Below are 20,647 nucleotides of genomic sequence, written 5' to 3' on the forward strand. Positions count from 1 at the left end.
GGGGGGGGGGGCACCAGGCCAGGCCCTGCCGGGGCTTCCCCTGGGTCCAACTGCCCTTGGTTCCTATCAAAAGTGACAGGAGCCAAGGGCAGAGAAATATTAAATTTTCTAAATTTTTTTAGGGGGCCTGCAGGCCGGATAGAATGGCCTCACGGGCTGGATTCAGCCCGCGGCCCATATTTTACCCACCCCAGTATAAAAGGATTAGCCAGGCAGTGCCAGCAAAGGTGAAGGCAGAAGAAAGCAAGTACTTTCCAACTTAGTCAACACGCTGGGGACTGGCAGATGGAGTAGCTCATTTGCCTCCTGCCTTCTGCCATTATTTAGATCCCGCAATATTTTCTCTGTTGTTAGCACCTCATTGTTCTGACTAGATGGGCTATAAATTCCCTTCAGGTCCTTATTTCACTGTGACCTCATATCTGAAGAATGGATGCCTTGGGAGACAGGATAATATCTGTGGGAGCTTTTCACCTCAGAGATGGGTCTGGTCTAGGGTGGCTGTTGCCTCTTCTGATGTTAGCTTATGGGTTCAGTCCAGTTCCTAACTGTCAGCTGCCCAAGTCACAAGAAACACAGTGCACTTCAAGCTTTTAGAAGTAAAAGGCCTGATGGACAGAACACACCTCTCACCCAGCATGAGGTGACTCTCATGACCCCAACAAGCCTAGCACAAGTGGAAGCATGCACCTGCTGCTTTCCCTGTTGAAGGCTCCCCATTCCAGGGTTTCTGATTTAGCATCAAATTCAGAAAACCGTAACAGAGACCCTGAACTTTAGCACAGCATTTGAAAACAGTGAGGTGTGCTTTGATGGCCCGTTAACAAATGTCCCAACGTATGTTACTATATTATGACAATGTTAACAAATGTCCCAATGGTATCATTTTGGAACCAAGAGTTCTAGTTTTTTGTATGTCTTCTTGTCTCAGACCAACATGGCTACCAAATACACCAATGTATCTGGTACCTTCACTTACGTTCTGTGACCAGGAATGGGACACCAGTGTTTTTCAGGACTTTACACCTGGGCTTACCACAACTTGGATCTTGAGAAAGTCAGTTAATCTCCCTGCATCTTAATTTTGCCTTTTATTCCAAATTAATACTATCTACCATCCAAAGACATAAAGAGGTCTAAGTCACTGAATGCCTGCAGAATTCTTTTTGTGTCCAGTCATACATTAAGGAGGAGGGCCGAGGTGAGCTGCCCATCTTGTTAGGATTCTGATCCAAATAAGCTCAGGAAATGAACAGAGTAAACTTCTTGAAATAAGCCTGCTAATGCACTGATTTCGAAAATACACTAACTCTCCCAACCAAGAATGGGCTGCTAGCGCTAATAGTGAGATTTTGTTTTCTTATTAGTCAGAAGCTCACATACCTGTGGGGTCTGGTCCTGGGGAGGTGCACTACTATCTTGATGCCTACTGGCTCCCATCTTCACCTTCTTACTGACCTCATTCTCTTCCAATTCTTTCTTATTGTTTGATGGTTTCTTTTTCTTTTTTTTCTTCTTGGATGTTCCATCTACTGCTGTTTTCTCTGCCTTAGTCTCACTTATGGAGACTGTCTCTAGTTTTGGGGTCTTTGATATGGGAAGGTCTCTCCCTTCTTTTACATCCATGTTGTCCATAGTTTGGGAAATATTAGTGTCTGGCAGGACTGAACACTCTAGTGTCAGTGCTGGACCTGTGGAGGGTGAGCTACTTAATGTCTTATCTTGTGGTATACTCTCCGTGGTGTGCCCTGTAGAAACAGCTGGAAGAACAGAATTGTCTTTATCTGAGATGACAAAATTGAAAGCAAACTCAGGTCCTTGTCCAGAGATGGAGAAGTTTAATGTTCCATTCAAATCTTTTACTTCCGAGGAACTGGTACCAATCTGCTTCTGTTCAGAGCCATTTGTCTTGTGTGCCTCTTCCACAGTTTCACTGGTTGTTTGTGTTTCTGTTTCAGGTGTAAAGCTGAACCTAAAACTGTTGTCAGATGGTGTGAACCAGTTTGTGTTTACTTCAGAAGTCTGGTTAGATCGCTTCCTATACACCATGCTCCCTGAAGCCTTTACGTTCCCTTGTTGTATCTGCACTTTCCCAGGTTTCATAGCTAAAAAAAAGAAAATATTGCCACGCTGAAATCAGCTAAGTAGCAATTCACCTCTCTAGGGGATACACAACGCCTGTATATGCAGAATATGTCTGTATAGAAGAAAGAGAGTTAGAACTCTGCTGGCATCTGCAAGGAAGGACAGGGAAATTACCCAAGCAAAGCAGAGCTGTCCCTACACTGCCTGGAATTTGGGACTACCCAGTGAGCAGGGGAAAAAGGGAAGCAGCTCCTGTTTATCTAGACCTGAGCACCGTTCTCCATCCTATTAACCTCATGCACAACTACAGCCAGGCAGCCTTAGCAGGAGTTCCCTTTTCCGCACTTTCTTTCTTCTCAGAGCCTCGTTTAGCCGTAACTTCAGCTCTCACTAGTAGGGCTCCAAAACTACCAGCTCTCATTAACACTGGAGGCTACATCAGGGCAATGCCAGACAGTCTGCACTGACAGTCATGACTTTACCTCCTCACCTCTGGGATTACATGTGCCTAAAACCCATTCTGCTTTAAAGGCTTTTGGTTGCCTCATGAACAACAGGACTTGAAGGGAAGAAGGTTGATGGCTTCATGGGAAGTATTTGGAAGAAAGCCCTCATGAAAGGCCATTTGTTAATGCATAGACACCACAGAAAGAACTGGATATACTGTCCATCCCAGGTAAAGCCAGGCCTCACCTGCTTTCTCTGCCCTTTTCCTCTCCTCAGCCATCTTAAGTCGATAATCTCCAAACACACGATTCATCACCTGTCGCTTCTTCACAAAGGGTGCCTTGTGGGAGCGTAGGACCTTCAGGATCTGCTGCGTTTCCTCTGCTAAACTCGAGAAAAAGATGAACACAGACATAAGAAACCAGGATGACAACAGACCCCATAAAGCACAGTGAGGGAGGAAAATGATTCTATTTTCTACAGATAAGCTCAAAGCACCATTTTAACTGGACAAGAACTGGAACAGTCACTGACTGGGGTACTGAGTAGTCACAGAACACACAGAACTGGTTCACTGAAAGGGATCTTCAGTACTTTTACAAACTGATACGCAAAGTTGTATTGGCACAAAACCTATTCCTAAGCACTTATTATGTACCTATTTCTATCCTACCTATCACCCTGGTATCTGGCACTAACTACATGATACTGTTTGATGAACTGGTAGAAGCAGAAATGCTCCAATGTTTGGGGAATAAGCCTAATGCTTTCAGGCGTAAAACAATTGCTAAAGGGCTCCATATATACCAGAACACTCAGCCAGATGGACTGCAGTGAAGGTTGCACCTTCCCTTGCAGCATTCAGTATTGGTCACTACTGGAAGGGGACATGAGGATGAGCTGAAATTGTATGGAAAAAAATGTAATTCCCTTTATAAATCCCTCAGTACAGTTGAAGCAGTATTTTAATAAGAAATCAAGATTCTTCTGTGAATTTTCTTCTTCAGAAATGATAAATGTGCTTAAAGAAATAAGGCTACAAACATTTACAGGCTTGATCATGCTTTGATGCACTCTTGGTACTTATTTGAGACTGTGGGACTATAGCAAACCTGAACTAAAAGTACACTATGCAAGTGGGCCTAGAAAGAATAAGGCAGAGACTAAAAAGAAAATAAGGACAGCAGAAACAAAGCTGAAGAAGGGGGAAACTCAAGATCATACAAGTAAATGGTAAGGGTGGTTAGGCAGAAGGAATTTGAAGTGGAACAGAATACAGCATCCCATTATTTAGTTAAGTGAGCCTTAAGGCAGTGGCTCCCAACTTCCATAAACTCAAGGTATCACTTGAAAATACCAGCTGTTTCCACTCATTTTTGACTGCACAAAAATAATAGAACAATCCTTCTGTCATGAAGAACTCAAAAAGACCACAACAGGTCAGAACATTATGGGTTCCTACTTGAAATCTCTGGGTTTATCTTGTGAATCATGTTTGCACACACAACATGTGCATCTAACAGCGTTACAATTATATAGTACCCTTGACAGGATTTCATGGCACATTAATTGAGAATCAGTGTCCTAAGGTCCAATGTTTCACTTCATTTCACATTTAGAATGAACCTAATTACAAGCTAACAAGAAGAGAAGGCAGAAGGGTGCTGAGAACCAAAAAAGGCTTTTGGATTTACTGAGCCAGAAGAAAGTTTAGGTTTAAATGGCAGATCCTAAGGGAAGCCACATACCTTGTTTTGGAGTTGGGTTGAGACGAAGGAGGCCCATCTCCAGCTGTAAGATGCACCATTCCAGCTCATCTTCAAATGTCCCTTGAGGAGCCTGGGATATTGGGATACACACACCACTTTTAGAAAGCCTGGGTGCACATACACACACCACCATCCCCAGCCATCTTGGATCTGACGTCAAAGAAATGTGTATTCTGAAGTTGTCTCTCCTGTGTTATGCAGGAGTTCAGGTTATAATTTAACAGTTTCTTCTATCCTCAAATTCTCTGAATGAGGTTCAGCAGCTCACACTACACTGCAAAGCAATGCAGAAGCAAATTAGCATGGGCTGTAGCACTGATTTACCTCATTCAATACAGGTTCTGGCACTGATTTATCTGATTCAATACAGCCCCATCATCTTTGTGGTTAGAGAAAGAAAAGATTTATGAAAACAGACTGGCTGCTTGACTGTCAGTGAGGACAAGCCATTTCTTAAAGTACTTTTTCTATTGTTTGTTTTTTTTCTTCTCCAGTTTTAAAGGTCCCAAGTGATGGGATTTCCTTTTTGGAACCATTCCTCAATTTAATAAGATTTTTTTTTCTGTCAGGAAATTCAGCTCCTTGCATACAACTCTGATGATCTGGGCAGTTTATGTCAACTTAGAAATTCTTCATGATATTATGAACTGTCTGTATGTTTAACCTCTCAACATGATTTTTGCTGTTCCTACCTCATGCTCCCTGTGCAATGGAGCAAAGGAGTAGTGCCTGAAAGACTATCATCAAGTGAATAAGATTGGCCCTAACAGAACAATGGGTAAAATAATAGTTTGGGTAAAATATATTTTCTGATGGAGTAGAAAAGGAACAGAGTGAAACAGGGATGTAGTGTTAGTGCAGCCCTTTAAAACTACACGTTAAGCTGAGAGACATTCACAGAACAACACAGCTTTGGCTTTTGGAGCAATTTGGGAAATGTTTTTGACTGCTGCATCAGTCAGGATCTAGAGGGCACCAACTGTCAGTCAGAGAATGTGACTTGATGATTTGGGGAAAAAAAGGCCTGACCTGGAAGAAAGCAGTCCTAGAAAACCTGACAGGACACTGGGGAGGGGTGGTGGGGAAAAGGGCGGAAAAAGGCAAGGGGAATATAGGGGAAGCAGGCAGAAGTCTTGCAACTGCATGGCAGAGAACTGTGTTAGCTGTACCAACCAGCTCAAGTGTAAGGACACAGAGAAAGGTACTTCAAGTTCTTACCTCCTCCATTAGGAAAGTTGGCTGGGCTGACTTTCAGCTCTGGAATCCTCCTACATAACCTTATTCCCTACAGACACAAAACAGCAAGTGAGCTCTTATGCCCTTTCCATAAGGGGTGGGTAGAGAATGAAAAACATTAAAAACTGCTGGCTGTGGTGATGGATGCAGACTAGAGGTTTTGTGGGGTACAGGGAGAAGTGGTAAGATTGCTACCTAGCTGCTCATTCCAGAGCCTTCTGTTGGGGAACATTTCCAAGCATAGGAAGAGAGGAAAGGGTCAGAACTGGTGTGTCCCCCTTGTCAGCTAGTGACTGAGGAGAGGCAGAGAGACGAGCTTTCAGCTGTCCATCCTACAAACTCCACTCCTTTGACAGCCAGCATGCAGTGTTGTCATCACCAGGGCAGGCTGCTGCATGAAGGGACTGATTTGCACTGAATGCCAAGCATCTTTCAATAACTACCCAGTCACAAGACAAGGGTCAGCACTGACTTAGCGGAATAAAAAGATGCTGCATAAGAGATAGACTCAAACAGCATTATTACTGCTCTATTTTTAAGTGTAATGATGCACTGTATCACACTCCAGGCATTTGTACAGTGATGAGCAGATAGATTAAAGATCCCCAGTGTGGACGAATGCCCAGAGACCTCCCAACCCACAACAAACGAAGCACTTATTCCTCCTCCTCCTCCTCCCCCCAAGTAATCGCATTTCCTTCACTTCATCTACATGGGGAAAAGGTAGCAACTGGTCACATTTTCCCAGGTGCCCCAATGCTCCCCGGTCCAGGCTCCTCAGGCCCAGGTCCCAAGGGGCGGGGAGCAAAGCTCCAGCCACATAACCCCCGCCCGCCTGCGTACCACTGCCACCGCCGCTGCTCTGCCTTCTGCCCCCTTCACGAGAGCGACCCCCCGCCGGGGCCAGATAGACCGCGAGACCCGGCGCAGCGCCGCGCCTCACCTGCTGCCCGGGGCGGGCGGGGTCCGACACCGAACACCTTCCCCGCCCCGCCCCGCCCCAGCCCTTCGGTTCCGCGCAGCGCTGGGGCCCGGGCCGGCCCCTCGCTCAAGCCGGACACACGCGGGCAGGCGCGGGGCGGCGCTGCGCCCCTTCCAGCGGGAGCTCGGCCCGGGCCGAGGTCACCCCGGGGCCTTGCGGGGGCTCGGGCCTGCCCACAACCAGTAGCTATGGACGCGGCAGAGCCGGAGCCACGTCCCGAGGGCTTCCGCTTCTCCCCCCCGCCCGCGCGCTGCCAGGAGCCCGCCCCGCCACACAGCGCCAGAGACCTGCGCAAAATACACGCTGTTTATTAAACACGGATCCCCTGCCGGGCAACGCCGCCCGCTGCAGCCCCGGCCCGGCCCGGCCCTCCTCCTGCCTTCAGCGAAGAGTCGCCCGCGCCCGACCAGCCTCTGCGGCCTTGGGACTGGAATAAAAGCCACTCACCGCGGCGCCGAGACGGCAGAGCAGCCAAGCCGGGCCCGGCGGCCAGCGGGCAGCTCTGCCCCTTCACTCCGCCGAGGTGAATGGGGAATCCCAGGCGGCTTCCTTCCGTGCTTTAAAATTAAAGCAGCGCAGAAACGTTTGCCAAGCAGAGGCCTAATTCCGGGAGAGCGCCTGCACCTCTGCTGCTTGTTCCTCCCACCCACCCTTGCCCAAGGCAAAAAATGCAACTCGTCCACAGCAGATTCAGTTTCCCAATGGGTTTTCCTTCACACAGACCCTAAACACAAGCCCTAGGTGAAGGCAATGTCCACACCTAACCTAATGCTGCCCTCCACTGTCAAATACCAAATCCCACCACATCATTTGGAATATATTCATTTCCAGTTCAACAAACTACCCTCTATCAAGTGCACCACAAAGGAGACAGCCCATGTTGCAATGTGCAGCCTTAAATCCAGCTGTTAAATGTCCCATTTTGGTATACAACATACCACGAACATAGGTGAAACAGAAGGCATGGGTGAGTTTCAACAATACATATATAAAGGTATGTTTGAACCTGCATATTGGATAAGCTACCCAACCATGCTGTAAGCAGATTTCCTTCTGAGCATTCAGTTTTTTGGCTAGGGGGAAAAAAAGAACGCTAAGAGATTAAGTGAAATGTGTTTTTAAAATGAAAGTCTGTCTGAAATAGTTTTTGTCCTAGCATTCCCTTGATTTTTGGGCAGCAACCCCATGGTTGTCAGAAGTTCTGTTATCGCTTAATCTGGCAGTACAGGACTCGCTATTTCACAGCACAATATTTGATGTCTCTTTCAAATGTTGCAGTCTTGGAGGTTTTAGTTTTTGCTGACCTAGGCACCAGATGCTAGACACTTTCCAGGGCTGTCAGTCATTCCAGCAGGGGTTATAATTGTCCTGAAGGCTCTTTCAAGTATTGTTCTCAGAGGTTTAAAAAAGGTACTGGAAGCCTTTACGTGGAAGAACAAACCCAACTCAACTCTTTCAGACTTTAGGGGCTCTATATCACCTTTAAACTTGGTAAGGCTCATCACATTTCTTTAAGTCTCATCTCTACCAAAATTCTGATGCACCAGAAGCTTCTCGGACATCATTTCTGACCTTAGCATTTCAGAATTTATAGCCAAGAAAATGTCTAAGTCAAGATCAAACTTGGGCTGGAAATTATTTCACAGCCTTAATTAGGGAGAGCTGTTAAGTGGCAGAAAGCTGTTTGACAAATCCTTGAGGGGACGATAACGAATATGGGAATAATGAACAGATGAACAACCATCTTAAAAGGGCCTAATTCCACAGAGACTCTCTGGGGTATAAACCATGAAAGACCCCACCATCCTGATAGGCACAGTAGCTTGCAATTGTATCTCTGCCATTTCCAACACATGCTGGACAGCAAAAGCATCTCATAGCTAGCACCAGGAAACTAAAGAGGCAATGCAAAATCCTCTAGGGAAGCTGTATGTTAAGATACTGATGGGCATATATATCAGACCCTGTCAGATCCATTTTGCATGTATGTATGGTTTAAGAACTTTGCTTTCTGTTGCAGGAAGTTGTCCATGAAGGCAACAGAGGCCACCTGAAATAGACTCAATGCCCAAGCAGAAGGAAGGCACAAGGGGCCAGGGATGCCTTGTTTTTCTGGATTTGGTGTACAGTGTTGAGGCCTGCTCCCAGGGGGAAACCTGCCCTGCAGCATGACACCCTAGACACTGCATCTGTCCCAAGACCAAAAGTGCATGGATGGAGGTACTGCTCTGGGTAACGTGAGCAAAAGCATGATGGGACCTTGGAGCCCCTGGATTACAGTGCAAGGCAGAGGCACTGTCTCCTCCACAGGCTCACAATTAACTCCTGAGCTTCCATCAGAGCAGTTTTACACAGGGCAGAGACACTTTTATAAAAGTGCTGCACCTTAGGAACCAGGTGCTCTTGTGTGGGGGACTGCCACAGGGAGAGATCAAGGCAGTGTGAGGGACAGAAATGGCTTTAGCTTCTGGGAGCAGGTGTGTGCACTGGATCTGACTGATAAGTACACAGGGCTGTGCAGTTTCAGACTGGCACAGGACAGTGCTGGCAGCCACTACGGAACTCGGCTCAGGTGTTCCAGGAAGGACAGCTGCCCCATCTTTCCAGCTGGTCCACTGTGTGATGATCCCTGCCATGCTCACCTTTGTCAGCAAAGCACTGATGAACTCGTTGCAGGCATGGCTGGAGACTGGAAGCAGCAGCTGCTCTAGAATGAACAGTTCTTTGGTGCTAGATTCCCTTCAAGGAAAGCCCCAAATAGGTCTTTTAAAAAAAATGTTGCATTTGGAGGGAGAGGGCGATGCAGCTGCCAGGGCCCAGTGACCAAGGCACCTGGAAGAGCCAACGGTTGGCACTAGGGCTGTGGGGAGCAAAGCCAAGGCCAGGCGAGTCTCTGGTTTCATGTAGTAAAGGAGTCTTGTCTCCAGACTTGCTCACCTGCGATGTATGTGGCTTGGACATGCAGGCTGTCATCCAGCATCAGGAAATCTGCAGACAGCCAGGAAAGCAAACAGGAGTCAGAGTGGCAGCCAACTGGGAAGAATGCCCTCCATTAGCAGGAGTTGGGATGGCAAAGGACTGGATTCTAGCAGAGTCCCACTAAGGATTTGCCATGAGGACTGCAAGGGTCTCAGTTTACAATTAAAACATGTAACCCAAGCAGAAGACCTGCTCCAGGCAACTGAACAAACATGGGGTGCTGGAAATGCCTACAGTCACCTCTGGCTTCCAACCTGCCACAGGGATCTGATGGTACAAGAATAATTAGCTCAGAAAATAGATATCAAAGAACCAATAGGTCCCCCATTCCCATGGAGGAATGACAGGGCATCCTGCTACTGAGCTTTTGCCAGAAGCAGCCAACACAGGAAAGCCACAGCTGTGCCAGCCCCATCCTACCTCCCACGAAGAGGAGAAGCACTGACAGTGATGGAGTTTGCACCTATGCCTTCTCAGGTCCTTCTACAAGGACCAGAACAGGGGACAAGAAGCTCATGTCTGTCTGGTCCCAGCCTCACCCATCAGGAGGTACTGCAGCAGCTGGTTGGGAGGAGCTGTCACCCTTCCCTCATATCCATACCTGCATCTGAATCATAGTCCAGGGTCCCCTTTTTGTGTTCAATTCCTAGGAGTTGGGCTGGGTGGAGAGACGCAGCCTCCAGTGCTTTCTCCACCGTGCACCCTTGGGAATAGAGAGACACAGAATGCAGACTTTTCCTCTGGGGAACACCCCCCATGCATCCCAGCCTGTGCAGCCCTTCAGTGGGAGCAGCAACAGGCTGACTGAACCAGGACTCTGCAAGACACTGACAGCTACAGGGCTGCTGGTGGCTGCCCAGCCGTGGACTTAAACTAAAGCCAGTTGGACCTACGCAGTGTCCCAGACTACCAAAGGTATCCCCAGCATTCTGCTTCAGTTCCCATTACAGGCTGCAGTCATGCTATGACGCTTTATTGAGCTGTCAGGGATGAAAGGAGCCTGCAGGTGAGCAAGATTACTGCAGGCCCTGCTATCTAATCATTACTGGGATGGGGCTGGGAGAATGAGATCCCACCAGTGGGGCCTGTAGGAGTAAGGAGCAGTTGGGGGCAGGGTTCTTTGCTTTCAGTCCCCGTAAAGCCTACTGTCTGTCCCTGATAAAGTGCAGCCATGCCTGCCAGTGGACTTGGGACCAGCCAGGGGCTGGAAACTGACAGTGTATCTAATCTCATCTAAGGTGCTGAACACCCTTTGGCCAGCCAAAGAGACCTTTGCCTTGGAAAAGGTGGCAACAGTAGCGAGCAGCTTTCTCCACCCCGAAGTCCACAAGTAGCAACAAAGAGCCTGGGCTTACCTGTAGCTTCTAAGAAGTGTCGAACACATGTATCCATGGTTGCTACGCTGCCACTCAGGGTCTTTGTCCCTGTGGGGGACAAGGAGAAAAGACAGGAAACTGAGCAGATCCACCTGCCATTTAAATACAAGGAAGGGAGCATACATGAGTCCTAGCTCAACCCACTGGGGTTAAAAATCCAAGGAGTGGATTTTTATGAGGGATTTCAAGCCAACAGAAATTTTGGCTCCAGGGAAGGCCAGGGAGGGCAGTGGGTATGAGAGAGCAGGATTGAGGGGCTATGGCAGAGCTGGAGAAGGGGGCTAGACAGATGACTGACTGCTTGAGATGTGTTACTGGAACTAGGCAGGGGAAAAAGCATATTCAGCCCCTGCTTGCCTCAGTGCAGTAGGCTGCCTTGCTCTCATGGGCACTAGGATCCTGGGAAAGAGCAGGGTTTTTAAACCAAAGAACGGAATGAAATGGTCCTTATTATATTACTTGGTGGGAGTCCCTCCCCCTACAATCACAGGGAAGGCTGCTCAGAGCAGCCCCAGTCAAGATGTGAAAACTGAGCAAAATGATGTCTTCTTGAGCCTTTCCCCCACAGGAGGTGCCCGACTTCCTCAGGCGAGGGCTCCATGGAGCCTCTCAGTGCAATTCTTTGGAAAGCAAAGAAGAAAGCAGTAGAAAGCAAAGCAAAACAACAGACCCCTCTGGATAGGAGGGGAAACCAAATACTTTCCTTCACAGCACCACCAGTCTTCCTGGGGTTAATGCGCACAGGGCTCACATCTGCTCTGCAGCCCATGGGGCTGTTGGGAGTGCTGCAGGAGGAAGAGCACTCACCTGCAATGTAGGTGTTCAGCCCATCTATCTCGATCACCTGCTGGCCCAGGGTGTGCCTTCCTGGAGCCAGCCCCATTCCAGCAATGGCATCTGTCACCAGCACCATGCCTGAGGAAAACAAGGAGTAGCTCCTGTTAGCTCTACAGCTGCTTATATCACACCCCACATAAACAAATCCTGGTCATACCACTCTCTGGGATATCTAATAGCAGCAGTTGGAGAGACTTATGAAACAGCCAGAATGATGCACGCTTACAGAGCAGATGCTAATAAACTGGAACACATGGCAGGTGTCTTCTCAGAGCTGCCATACCATATTGATGGAGCTCAGGACTACAAGTGAGTAGGAAGAAGAACAAGGACACTGCACAGGGCAAGAGGTCTGGGTGAGAGGATCAGGCCATGGGCTGGGTCATTCATAGACCAAAGGGAAGCCACAGACTGAAATACAAACTCAGAAGCGAGGATGATGGGGAAAGTTGGGGGAACTGAAGAGCAGCACTAGACTGGACTTTGTGGGAACATCGATAAATAGGAATCATTTGTTACTCTGCTGGAGAAGGATGTAGGACTAATCCTGTTCATAGAACAGGCTGTGACAGCTTAAGATTCACCCTTTGCTCCACCTTGGGGAGGTCACCTCCACAAGAAAAGCCAGAGCCATTCTTTTGATATCACTACTGCAAGGTTGACGTGAGTGATATGTGATACTGACACCCATTTACTGGGAGACAGAGGCAGCCCTGACTCATTTCACAGAAGGGGTGTCTACTGGATCCACTGCAGGAATCATTACTCAACAGGGAGACAGCCTCAGGAAGCCAGCTAAGGAACCCAACCCCATACAGCACTTGGGCAGCTGCAGCAATCACTTGCAAGGAAATATCAACAAAGCAACTCAGGTGTATTAAGTTTCTTTCAATGGAAACAGAGGAGCTGTCAGCAGCATGTGCCACAGCTTGAGAGTCAACATCAGAGGCCATTGAAGCACTGTTCTAGATTGAGTTGAGGGCCTCAGATATGCATGGCTCTTAAGTAACAGTAACCTGTCCAGCACCACTGGAGGAGGATACCGTATTTGGCAAGGAGGTTAGTTCCTACAGATCCAGTGTTTTGGGAGAAGGTGCTGTACTGTGCAGACAGGACAGGACTGCAGGGACACACCTTTGGGATGGGCACGATGTGCGATCCTCAGAGCAGCGGGGTTGGTGTGGATGCCATCCGATATCATGCCATAGAACACCCTCCGCCCGGTGGGGATCTTGTCGCTTGTTAGCAGCCCAACAATCCCAGGGTCTCGATGGTGGAACTGGGCAAGGGGAAAGGAGAGAGAGAGAGATGGTGGTTACCTTGCAGAAAAACTTAGGTGGCCAGCTCCCTACAGTTAGGTGTGCTGCCATGACAGCCACAGCTGGATATGAGTGAAGAGGGGAAGTGAGTCTGCCTATATGTAGCTGGGGTACAGAGAGGCTGGCAAGCCTGCTATGGCCTTTGGCTAAGAGACCCATGTCCTTTAGCTCAGGCAGCAGAGTCTTCTGTTTAGATGTAGAGATCATGTTTAATTCCCACAGACAGGGCATAGCACATGGGAGACAAGAATAAGTCTCAAGGGAAGCACGACAGAGAGAAAAGGAGCAAGGAAGGTGATGACACCCCCTTCCCCAGCTACTTACGGGTAACATGGCATTGAACAAGTGAGTGATAAAGGTAGCACCATGCTGGACAGCTTCCTCTGCCTGAGAGAGATTAGCCACAGAGTGACCTGTAAATAAAGAGTGCCACATGAAATCTCAGACTGCTTTCTCCTCTTTCCATTGACTTCCAAGAGGAAGGTGTGCTTACTTCACAAGCTGCAAGTTTGCTCTGATGCTCCAGTGTTGGAAAGCCACCTGGGGTACAGCTGAGAACTGGATAATGGACTCTCCAATGTGAACTGGAGAATTACACCTAAATATGCCTAGAGGCACTGGAGGCTGAGATGAATTTGGGTCAATACTGCAGAGTAACAGACACATAAGTTGCTTGGCTTCCAGGGACTTCAGTGAAGGATTCTGATTTTTGGTCAGGTTAGGGCCATAGAAGGACGTGGTCTCCTGGTGTCTGTTTTCAGGAACTGTTACTCAAAAACTGAGTTGTTGTTTGTTTGTTTGGGGGTTTTTTGGGGGGGGGGGAGGAAGGGGGTGTGTGAAGAAACAGTGGGGGAAAGAGAGAGAAGATATTTTCTGGATATTTTCTTTGATGAGGACTGTGGGGTAGTGAGCACTGCATTCAATCACAGTTCTATTACAAACCCTTATTTTAAGTGGCTCAATTTCAGCACTCGAGGGCATCTAAAATAGCTGGTTTGATCTCAGCACAAAGAGGAAAATGTGGGGGAAACGTCGGCAAAATCCAGCCAGCTCAAAGTGCAAGAGTTAAAAAGTCTCAGACCTGGCTTCCACTTTGAAATGACACTATCCTAAGTTCTGCAGAGAGGTTAGGATGCACATCAAAAAGGTGGAGTTTCAAGAATCCCTGCTTGGTACTGTCTGGGAGCATGACTTCCTTTAGGTTCCTCAAGCTATATTCCCCAAATCCACTCACCTTGGATGTTTTAGTATTTTTGTGAACAATTTCATATGGTTGGCCTCACTTAGGGCCTTTAAAGGAAAAACCATGGATCAAATTCTGCGCCTAGATACAGACCCCCATCCCTTTACTCAGTTCCAAATTGCTCATTCATGTGGGAGTGAATCTGGCTGTTCATGACAGAACTTTAAAACACTGCCACTATAAATTCAGGGTGAGCTACTCCCAACTAGTTGGGAACTGTGCCGCTGTTTGTGGCTATGCAGCCACCTAAAGACAGAAGAGCACTGCTGATATTTACAGAAAAGTTCTGATACTGCTATTTCAATGCAGACCTCCAGAACTGTGCAGGATTTTGACTTAGCACAGCTACACAAATAAGGAAAGGAAGCAGAGGGATTTTTTTTTTGTCTTTAGGGAGAGGGAAGGGAAGAATTTGGAGAGGGAAATTAAATACTAAAGGCTTCAATTCATGCCCTGTAATAGGGGCTACTCAAGTACCACTTTAAATCAGGAAATGCATCTGGTAAAGGAGAAAGCTTTCTGTATTGCACTCAGAATGAACCAGCCCAGTTAGCAAAGGCAGTTCATGTGTGTTAAATTTTGCTATCAACATCAGTGTACTTTCACCCAAGTACTGACCAGTGCTACAGAGTGAGTGATGCCCAGGATTTGCAATGTAAGTAGTACATATTAGGATCTTCAGGGACCTTCTGGACCTGCCCTCCCACTCTGTCACCGAGCCTTACCCAGCGAGACACAGATGCCTCGTTTAGTGAGTTCTTCAATAACCTCACCACTCCTCTTCATCTCGGGGGCCAGAGTGACAATTCGGATGCAGTCTAGGGCCCCATAGGTGGCAAGCAGGTCCTGGAAGGCTCCTGATTCAAAGGTGCGAAGGCAGTGCTCTGGATGAGCCCCCTTCTTCTCCCTACTTATAAAAGGCCCCTCCAGATGGGCTCCTGCCCAAGGGAAAGGATTTAAGAACACCCATAATTATTCCTGCTCTCTGAACACACAAAAATAAAGCACCCGTTGTGGTATCCTGACCCAGCCATAACACCACCCTCCCAGATGGCTTTGAGAATGGAGCAGGCAGCTGCAGGGCTGGATAAACGTCAAGGCACTCCCCCCTCCCTATATTAGTCATAAAACTATAATCTTTACTCTCCTGGCTTTGGCCTCTCCAAAGTCACCATGCTGCCCCCATTTCCTGCTTTCTACTCCACACAAAGTTTACAATAACTGAGATTTGAGGAAAATACCAAGGCCAATGAAAGGTGACTCTTGCCCCAGTGACTTACCCCTAGGTTTCAGATAGGGCTGACCCTGGGGTGCCTGGGTGGTCCACCCCTTAAAAATGAGGGTCTCTAATGGCTGTACTCCATAAGAAGAGAGAGAGAGCATCACTACCAGCATAGCCAACCTGCTGACCTTGGGCCACACACTACCAGCAGGGTCATTTTCTCATCGCTTTGAAGCAGTCTGGAGGACTGTGGTAACTTGCATATCCCAATGGAGATCTCCAGGAGCCCTGGCCATTCCATTTCTGGCCTCCCCAAAACATGGTGCTTCAGGCCTCTGTCAGCCATGGTCAGTGGTTTCCATAAGAGTTCGCCTCTGCAGTGGTCTCCGCCTGCTGCAGAGGCAAGAAGCCCTATACAGCGGGGAGGCTACTGGGAAAGAATACTAGGAGGTGATTTTGCTGTTTACTTACCCAGGACACCTGCTCCGTGGGCTCCTCCATTTCTTATGCTGATCTGAGGAAGAACCTAGCAAAAAGGGACCTGTTAGAAACCTCACAGACATGGTACCCCTCCTGCTTGTAGGAAGGTCCCTAGTCAAGGCCCATGGGTATGGGTACAGAAGAGAATGATTTTGCCCCTGCTATTCCAGGGCAGGGTGAGAGGGAACTGTTCCTCAGTGGAACGGTGCCACCTAGCACAGAGCTGCTCTTTTGCTGTGTAAAGCTTTCAACAGCAATCCTGACAATGTGAAAACCCGACTTGGCTAATGTTAGGAAAAACCTTGATTTTCAGAAAGATCCTCTCCAGAGCCCCCTTGCTTCAGTCTTCCAGTGCCTTGCCTTCACTATACTCCCAAAGAGACCACCATGTGTCACTAACAACATATCCCTCAGAGCAGGCAGGTCTCAGTCCCCATTTGCTTTTGTCAGCTGCCTGAAGGGACCCTAGGAATGCTACTGCATCAGCTGTCTGAAGGTTAAGACCAAGTGACCCAGGTCTAGAGTCTAGCTCCTCCCATCCATGCCACACACATCCCAACAGGCAGCTGCCAGCCCAGGTCTCACATGCCACCACTTTCCCAGAGGTTGAGGTATAACGGGCTGGGGCTGACCCAGCTTCAGCCTCCTACACTATGGGAGCTAGCTCCACGGTCTCCCCGTACCTTGTGGTAGACTGATGGGGGGGAGGTCACCAGGGTGGGGCAGAAGGAGGTCACTCCATGGGAGAGAATCTTCTGACTAACCAGGTTGATTCCTGATTTGAAGTCATCAGTAGCCAGGGAGAAATCTACCCCAAAGCCTCCTAGATCATAAAGAAAATGAGGACATAGAATTTACCTTGTTAGGCCACTCTCTGTGCAGCTGGCATATCTACCTCTGGCAGTGCCCAGTACTGGACAGCCAGAGTAGACCTTGTTGAAAACTGCTTGTTGTTTAACCCCAGTCCTGCCAGTAGGAGAAGGATGAGAGGAGACGATAGAAGAAAGGAACCCCTGACACATGCCTGATGGATACCAGTCACAAGAGAGAGGGACTCCTGCCACCATGAGAACACCAATCTGTTGCGGGTCTGAGGCCTGCACTGGGACAGCAGGACAGTCAGCACTGAAGGCCAGAGCTTAGGTGTAGCCACTAGGGAGAGGCTACCGGAGTCAACTCCAAGTAAGATGTCACCAAACTGACCCACCTTACAACGTCTTACCATTGATCTGCACATCGATAAATCCGGGAGCAATGATGCTATCCTTACAATCCAGCTGAATATCAGCAAACCCCTTCTCATCGAAGAAGAGCTTTTCTGGGTTGAGGATCTTCCCTTCTCTCACCCACAGGTCCTCCCTAAAAATATGGCCATGCATGTAATACATCTACTGTCATTCCCAAGAGCAGAGAGGGGCCTAGACAGTGATCATTCTCTTGCAGTGGTTTTGGACATCAGATGGGCCATCCCTATATCCCTGGAGCCTAAGCCCCAGGTGCATTATGGACAGTGGAGGCAAGAACAGCTCAGCACTAAGCATGCTCTCCCCTGTCTGTCATCCTCAGAAGGTTCCTATCCTGCCAGGCCAGTGCCACCAACATCTATATTTTTCTATTTAGCAGGTCAGGAACCCATTGGGTTCTTTCTCCCTGCAGGGAAAGAATGCAGAAAGAGCATAGTGCAGATGAAATGATCATGACAGGAGTCTCCTCCTCTTCTAGTGGGCTGCTACATAGGTAACTCAGCATATGTGTTTGCTACAGGGCTTAGGATGTCATAAGTATCTGGGATTCCCAAGATTAGCGTTCCGTTTTGCCATGCAAGAGACCTAGGCCCAGCTCCTGGAACTTTTCTCCTCTAAGCAGCAGCTCTCTGGGGTCCAACATCACTTTTCCCAGGCACTCAATAGACACAAATAGGCAAACCATGCTGCACACTCACCTCTGCAGTTGGCTATTTCTCAATATCCGGCAGTTTGTGAACTGGAAGATTGGGGCATCTGAGACAGACTTATTGGATGGCATTGTAGGTGCTCTGAGTGACTGGACCTGAAATAGAGAAAGGGAATGATGCTGAGGGCAGGTTACCCCCAAAACACTTCATAGGGACACATATGACAGAATGAGAAAGGAAAGATGAGGTCTGGGATTCAGATCTTGATATGATTCCTGCATTTGTTAGTGGAAGATGAGAAAAAGATGTGGCTTTTCAAAGAAGGAAGCATAGAAAACGAGAGTACAGGAGACAGAAATCAGACAAATGAGTTAGGGATGTTCATCTGTGTGGGTACAACACCTAGTACAAGCTGATAAGAGGGGTGCATGCAAATGGGGGTGATGCAAATGGTGGCATGGTGATGGTAGGGACTGAGTTGGAAATTAATGGAGAAAACCTGAGTGGATGAGAATAAAAAAAGGTGAAAAAGCAAGGAGAAAGAACTTGAATTTGTGAATGTCATCTTTTTAGGGTCCCCCAATTCGCTGTACTTCCCTGGAGCAGGCCCTGTTAAGTCAGCAGGGCTGGGCACAGGAGCAAAGTGTTGCCAGCATAAAGCAGCTTGCAGGACTCATGTGTAAGACTGGCAGAGCAGGGGTGGGGAAGGCTGCTACTTGGGAGCCCTAGAGCTTCTGTTCCCAATCCAGCTATTGCTGCTGGATTCTCAAGTTAGAGATTTGCAGAAAGACAAGACCACCCAACCCAAACACTACCAAAACCTACACGACAGCTGGCTGGGAGGTCAACATATTTCAAGCATTTTCCTGAGGAAAAGAAGTTTGAAGTTGCTTCCAACTAAGCAGGGACCTTTGTACCAGCAGTCACCCTCCACCTCTCTAGCAGCAACGGGGCAGGGAGAAGAGGAGCCAGGGGAAAGGAAGAACCTTTAGGTCACAGCCACACTATTTCAAACAGCCACAGCGCAGCTAATGACAACCAACTGCTCCCAGCTACCGTTACAGCACTGGCCAGTGGCTGCCCAGAGCTTTATGTTAACACAACACGGACTAATAGGGCAGGAGGTGACTGTAGGTCTAGTCCAAGCACTCCAGGCAGGATCATCCCTGACTGCACCATGCAATCAAGTGTGCTCTTACAAACGTGGGGGGCAGAGGCTCCCCACCCCTCTGGGGAGCCGGGGCCAAGGCGCCCCGACAACTCGCGCGTCATTTTGGTCCTGGGGGATTTAAAGCGACCCGTTTAGCCGCGCTTGAAATGGGGTCGGCCCCGCAGACTCCAAAGCCACGGGTGTCAAAGGGCATCTTTCCGCCGGCTGCCGCGAGCTGCAGGAGGGGCGCGACGGGCGCTGCTGGATGCAAGCCCTGCGGGTGCGGGCGGGCTCCTCTGAGGGGCGCGGAGCCGAGACGCCGCCAGGAGCCGGAGCGGCAGCGCGGCCGCCTCCTGCCCGCGCTCACCTCGGCCGCGGCAGGACCGGATCTGCCGGCAGCCTCCGCCCGGCCCGCGCTGCGCCGGGGCACAGAGTAGACCCCGGAGAGACAGGCCTGCCGCGGGCCTCTGCGGGAGGCTCGGAGCCAGGCGGGCCGGAGCAGCTCGGGCGCTGGGTCCTGGCCTTACCGGGCTCCGCTACCCGTTCCGCTGCCGCAGCGGCGGCTCCGTTCCTGGTCACGTGAGACCGGTCATCTGATGGGAGGGGGAGGGGGTGTCCCCAGTGGGAGCACATGACCGACCCCAGGGCGTCGCCATGATGGGAAGGGCGGGGGCTGCGACCGCCATCTTGGGGAGGTCGCCCCAGCCGGGCCAATGGGGGGCGGTGCTGCTGGCTTCATAGCCCTGGCAGGAGTTGGGTTGCGCATGCGCGCTGTGTAGCGGGCGGGCGGGGTCGGCGGCCGGAGCCGCCTCCATCCTGCGGGCTGCGGGGTACCGCATTTCCTTGTGTGGGGGACGCTCATTTCCCGCAGCGTTTTGCTTTCCAAGGCTGAGCGCGCCCCTCAGCACCGCGGCTGGATCCTGCCGGCGGCGCCTGCCTGGCTGTGCGGGTGGGGCGGAGGCCGCGCGCTTCCTCTGCACTGCAGCCGTTTCCCTTCTCGTGGGCTCTCGCCCGGCTCAAGCAGCGCTTCTCAGCCCGCGGTCATGACCCGAAAGTGGGTGGGAAGAATATATCTGAATGAAAGGGCCTCGAACAAACTTCAAATGGATTCTCCTTTAAAGGAGAGAAAGGGGGACGGGCGGGTTTCCTCTCGCAGGCAGGCCGCAGAGGTCGCCCTGCAAGGGGCTGTGGCCGCGGGAGGAGGGCGGTCAGGTGCGAGTGACACATGCATGTGCACAACCACAACCCCCTGCCCCTGTGGAAGATGAAGTTTTGTTCCTAGCTAGGAGAACTTCTGCAATCTTTGAATTCTCCTCTGCCTGAAGAAGGGTGCTTGGACCTGAAAGCTTGTGAAGAAGCTTTAGGTTGGCCACGGGAGTCAAGGACAGTAAGAAGTCCTTCTTTAGCTATGTAGGCAGTAGAAGGAAAACAAATGGAAGTGCGGGACCCCTGTTTAACACCTTGGGGCACCTGGTAACTCAGGTTTAGGAAAAAATAACTGAATACCCACTTTGCTTCGGTATTTCACCAGACCAAGGGAAAACATAAGTGAGGTAAGGCTCATAGGGGGCATGCTGGATTGACAGCCTCCCCACTGTGGATGCTGAGCAGGTGCAATACCACCTAGA

At 49.4% G+C, this 20,647-nt stretch overlaps 2 protein-coding genes across 7 annotated transcripts in view; both read right to left on the reverse strand.

Moving 5' to 3' along the window:
- The window catches only part of CUNH8orf33 (chromosome unknown C8orf33 homolog), a 15,234-nt gene extending 8,090 nt beyond the window's left edge, over positions 1 to 7,144 (reverse strand). Inside the window, exons 1-5 of one of the 5 annotated variants that reach the window (XM_019539935.1) lie at positions 6,967 to 7,144; positions 5,520 to 5,586; positions 4,281 to 4,371; positions 2,779 to 2,916; positions 1,384 to 2,105 (exon numbers count right to left, since the gene is read on the reverse strand). In XM_019539935.1, the coding sequence (XP_019395480.1) occupies positions 1,384 to 2,105; positions 2,779 to 2,916; positions 4,281 to 4,371; positions 5,520 to 5,528 (960 nt within the window). In that variant the 5' untranslated portion in view covers positions 5,529 to 5,586; positions 6,967 to 7,144. Of the gene's footprint in view, positions 1 to 1,383; positions 2,106 to 2,778; positions 2,917 to 4,280; positions 4,372 to 5,519; positions 6,346 to 6,966 lie in introns of those variants that run through there. The other 4 variants (XM_019539934.1, XM_019539936.1, XM_019539937.1 and 1 more) reach the window with 4 other exon arrangements.
- A 341-nt stretch (positions 7,145 to 7,485) lies between these two features.
- AMDHD2 (amidohydrolase domain containing 2) lies at positions 7,486 to 19,643 on the reverse strand. Of its 2 annotated transcripts, none has more exons than XM_019539938.1 (12): positions 19,547 to 19,643; positions 17,918 to 18,024; positions 17,198 to 17,334; positions 16,659 to 16,798; positions 15,967 to 16,021; positions 14,999 to 15,211; positions 13,355 to 13,443; positions 12,846 to 12,990; positions 11,682 to 11,789; positions 10,854 to 10,922; positions 10,100 to 10,201; positions 7,486 to 9,507 (listed from the first exon to the last, which is right to left on the reverse strand). In XM_019539938.1, the coding sequence occupies exons 2-12, from the start codon at positions 17,998 to 18,000 to the stop codon at positions 9,419 to 9,421; spliced, it is 1,230 nt and encodes a 409-aa protein (XP_019395483.1). In that variant the 5' UTR covers positions 18,001 to 18,024; positions 19,547 to 19,643; the 3' UTR covers positions 7,486 to 9,418. The 2 variants fall into 2 exon arrangements, with proteins under 2 accessions (XP_019395483.1, XP_019395484.1); XM_019539939.1 differs by lacking the exon at positions 19,547 to 19,643 and adding an exon at positions 19,387 to 19,521.
- Between the last annotated feature and the right edge of the window lie 1,004 nt (positions 19,644 to 20,647).

This window comes from Crocodylus porosus, unplaced genomic scaffold (genome assembly GCF_001723895.1).
Source record: "Crocodylus porosus isolate Cpor-Errol unplaced genomic scaffold, CroPor_comp1, whole genome shotgun sequence".
Classification (NCBI taxonomy): domain Eukaryota; kingdom Metazoa; phylum Chordata; order Crocodylia; family Crocodylidae; genus Crocodylus; species Crocodylus porosus.

Bases quoted from the DNA above. Each gene is read 5' to 3' on its own strand.
- AMDHD2 (XM_019539938.1), bottom strand. From the start codon at position 18,000: ATGCCATCCAATAAGTCTGTCTCAGATGCCCCAATCTTCCAGTTCACA. The intron at 15,212-15,966 runs GTAAGTAAACAG...TCCCTTGGGCAG, and splicing joins CCACGGAGCAGGTGTCCTGG to GAGCCCATCTGGAGGGGCCT. The intron at 10,923-11,681 runs GTGAGTGCTCTT...TGTCCCCCACAG, and splicing joins GCTGAACACCTACATTGCAG to GGACAAAGACCCTGAGTGGC.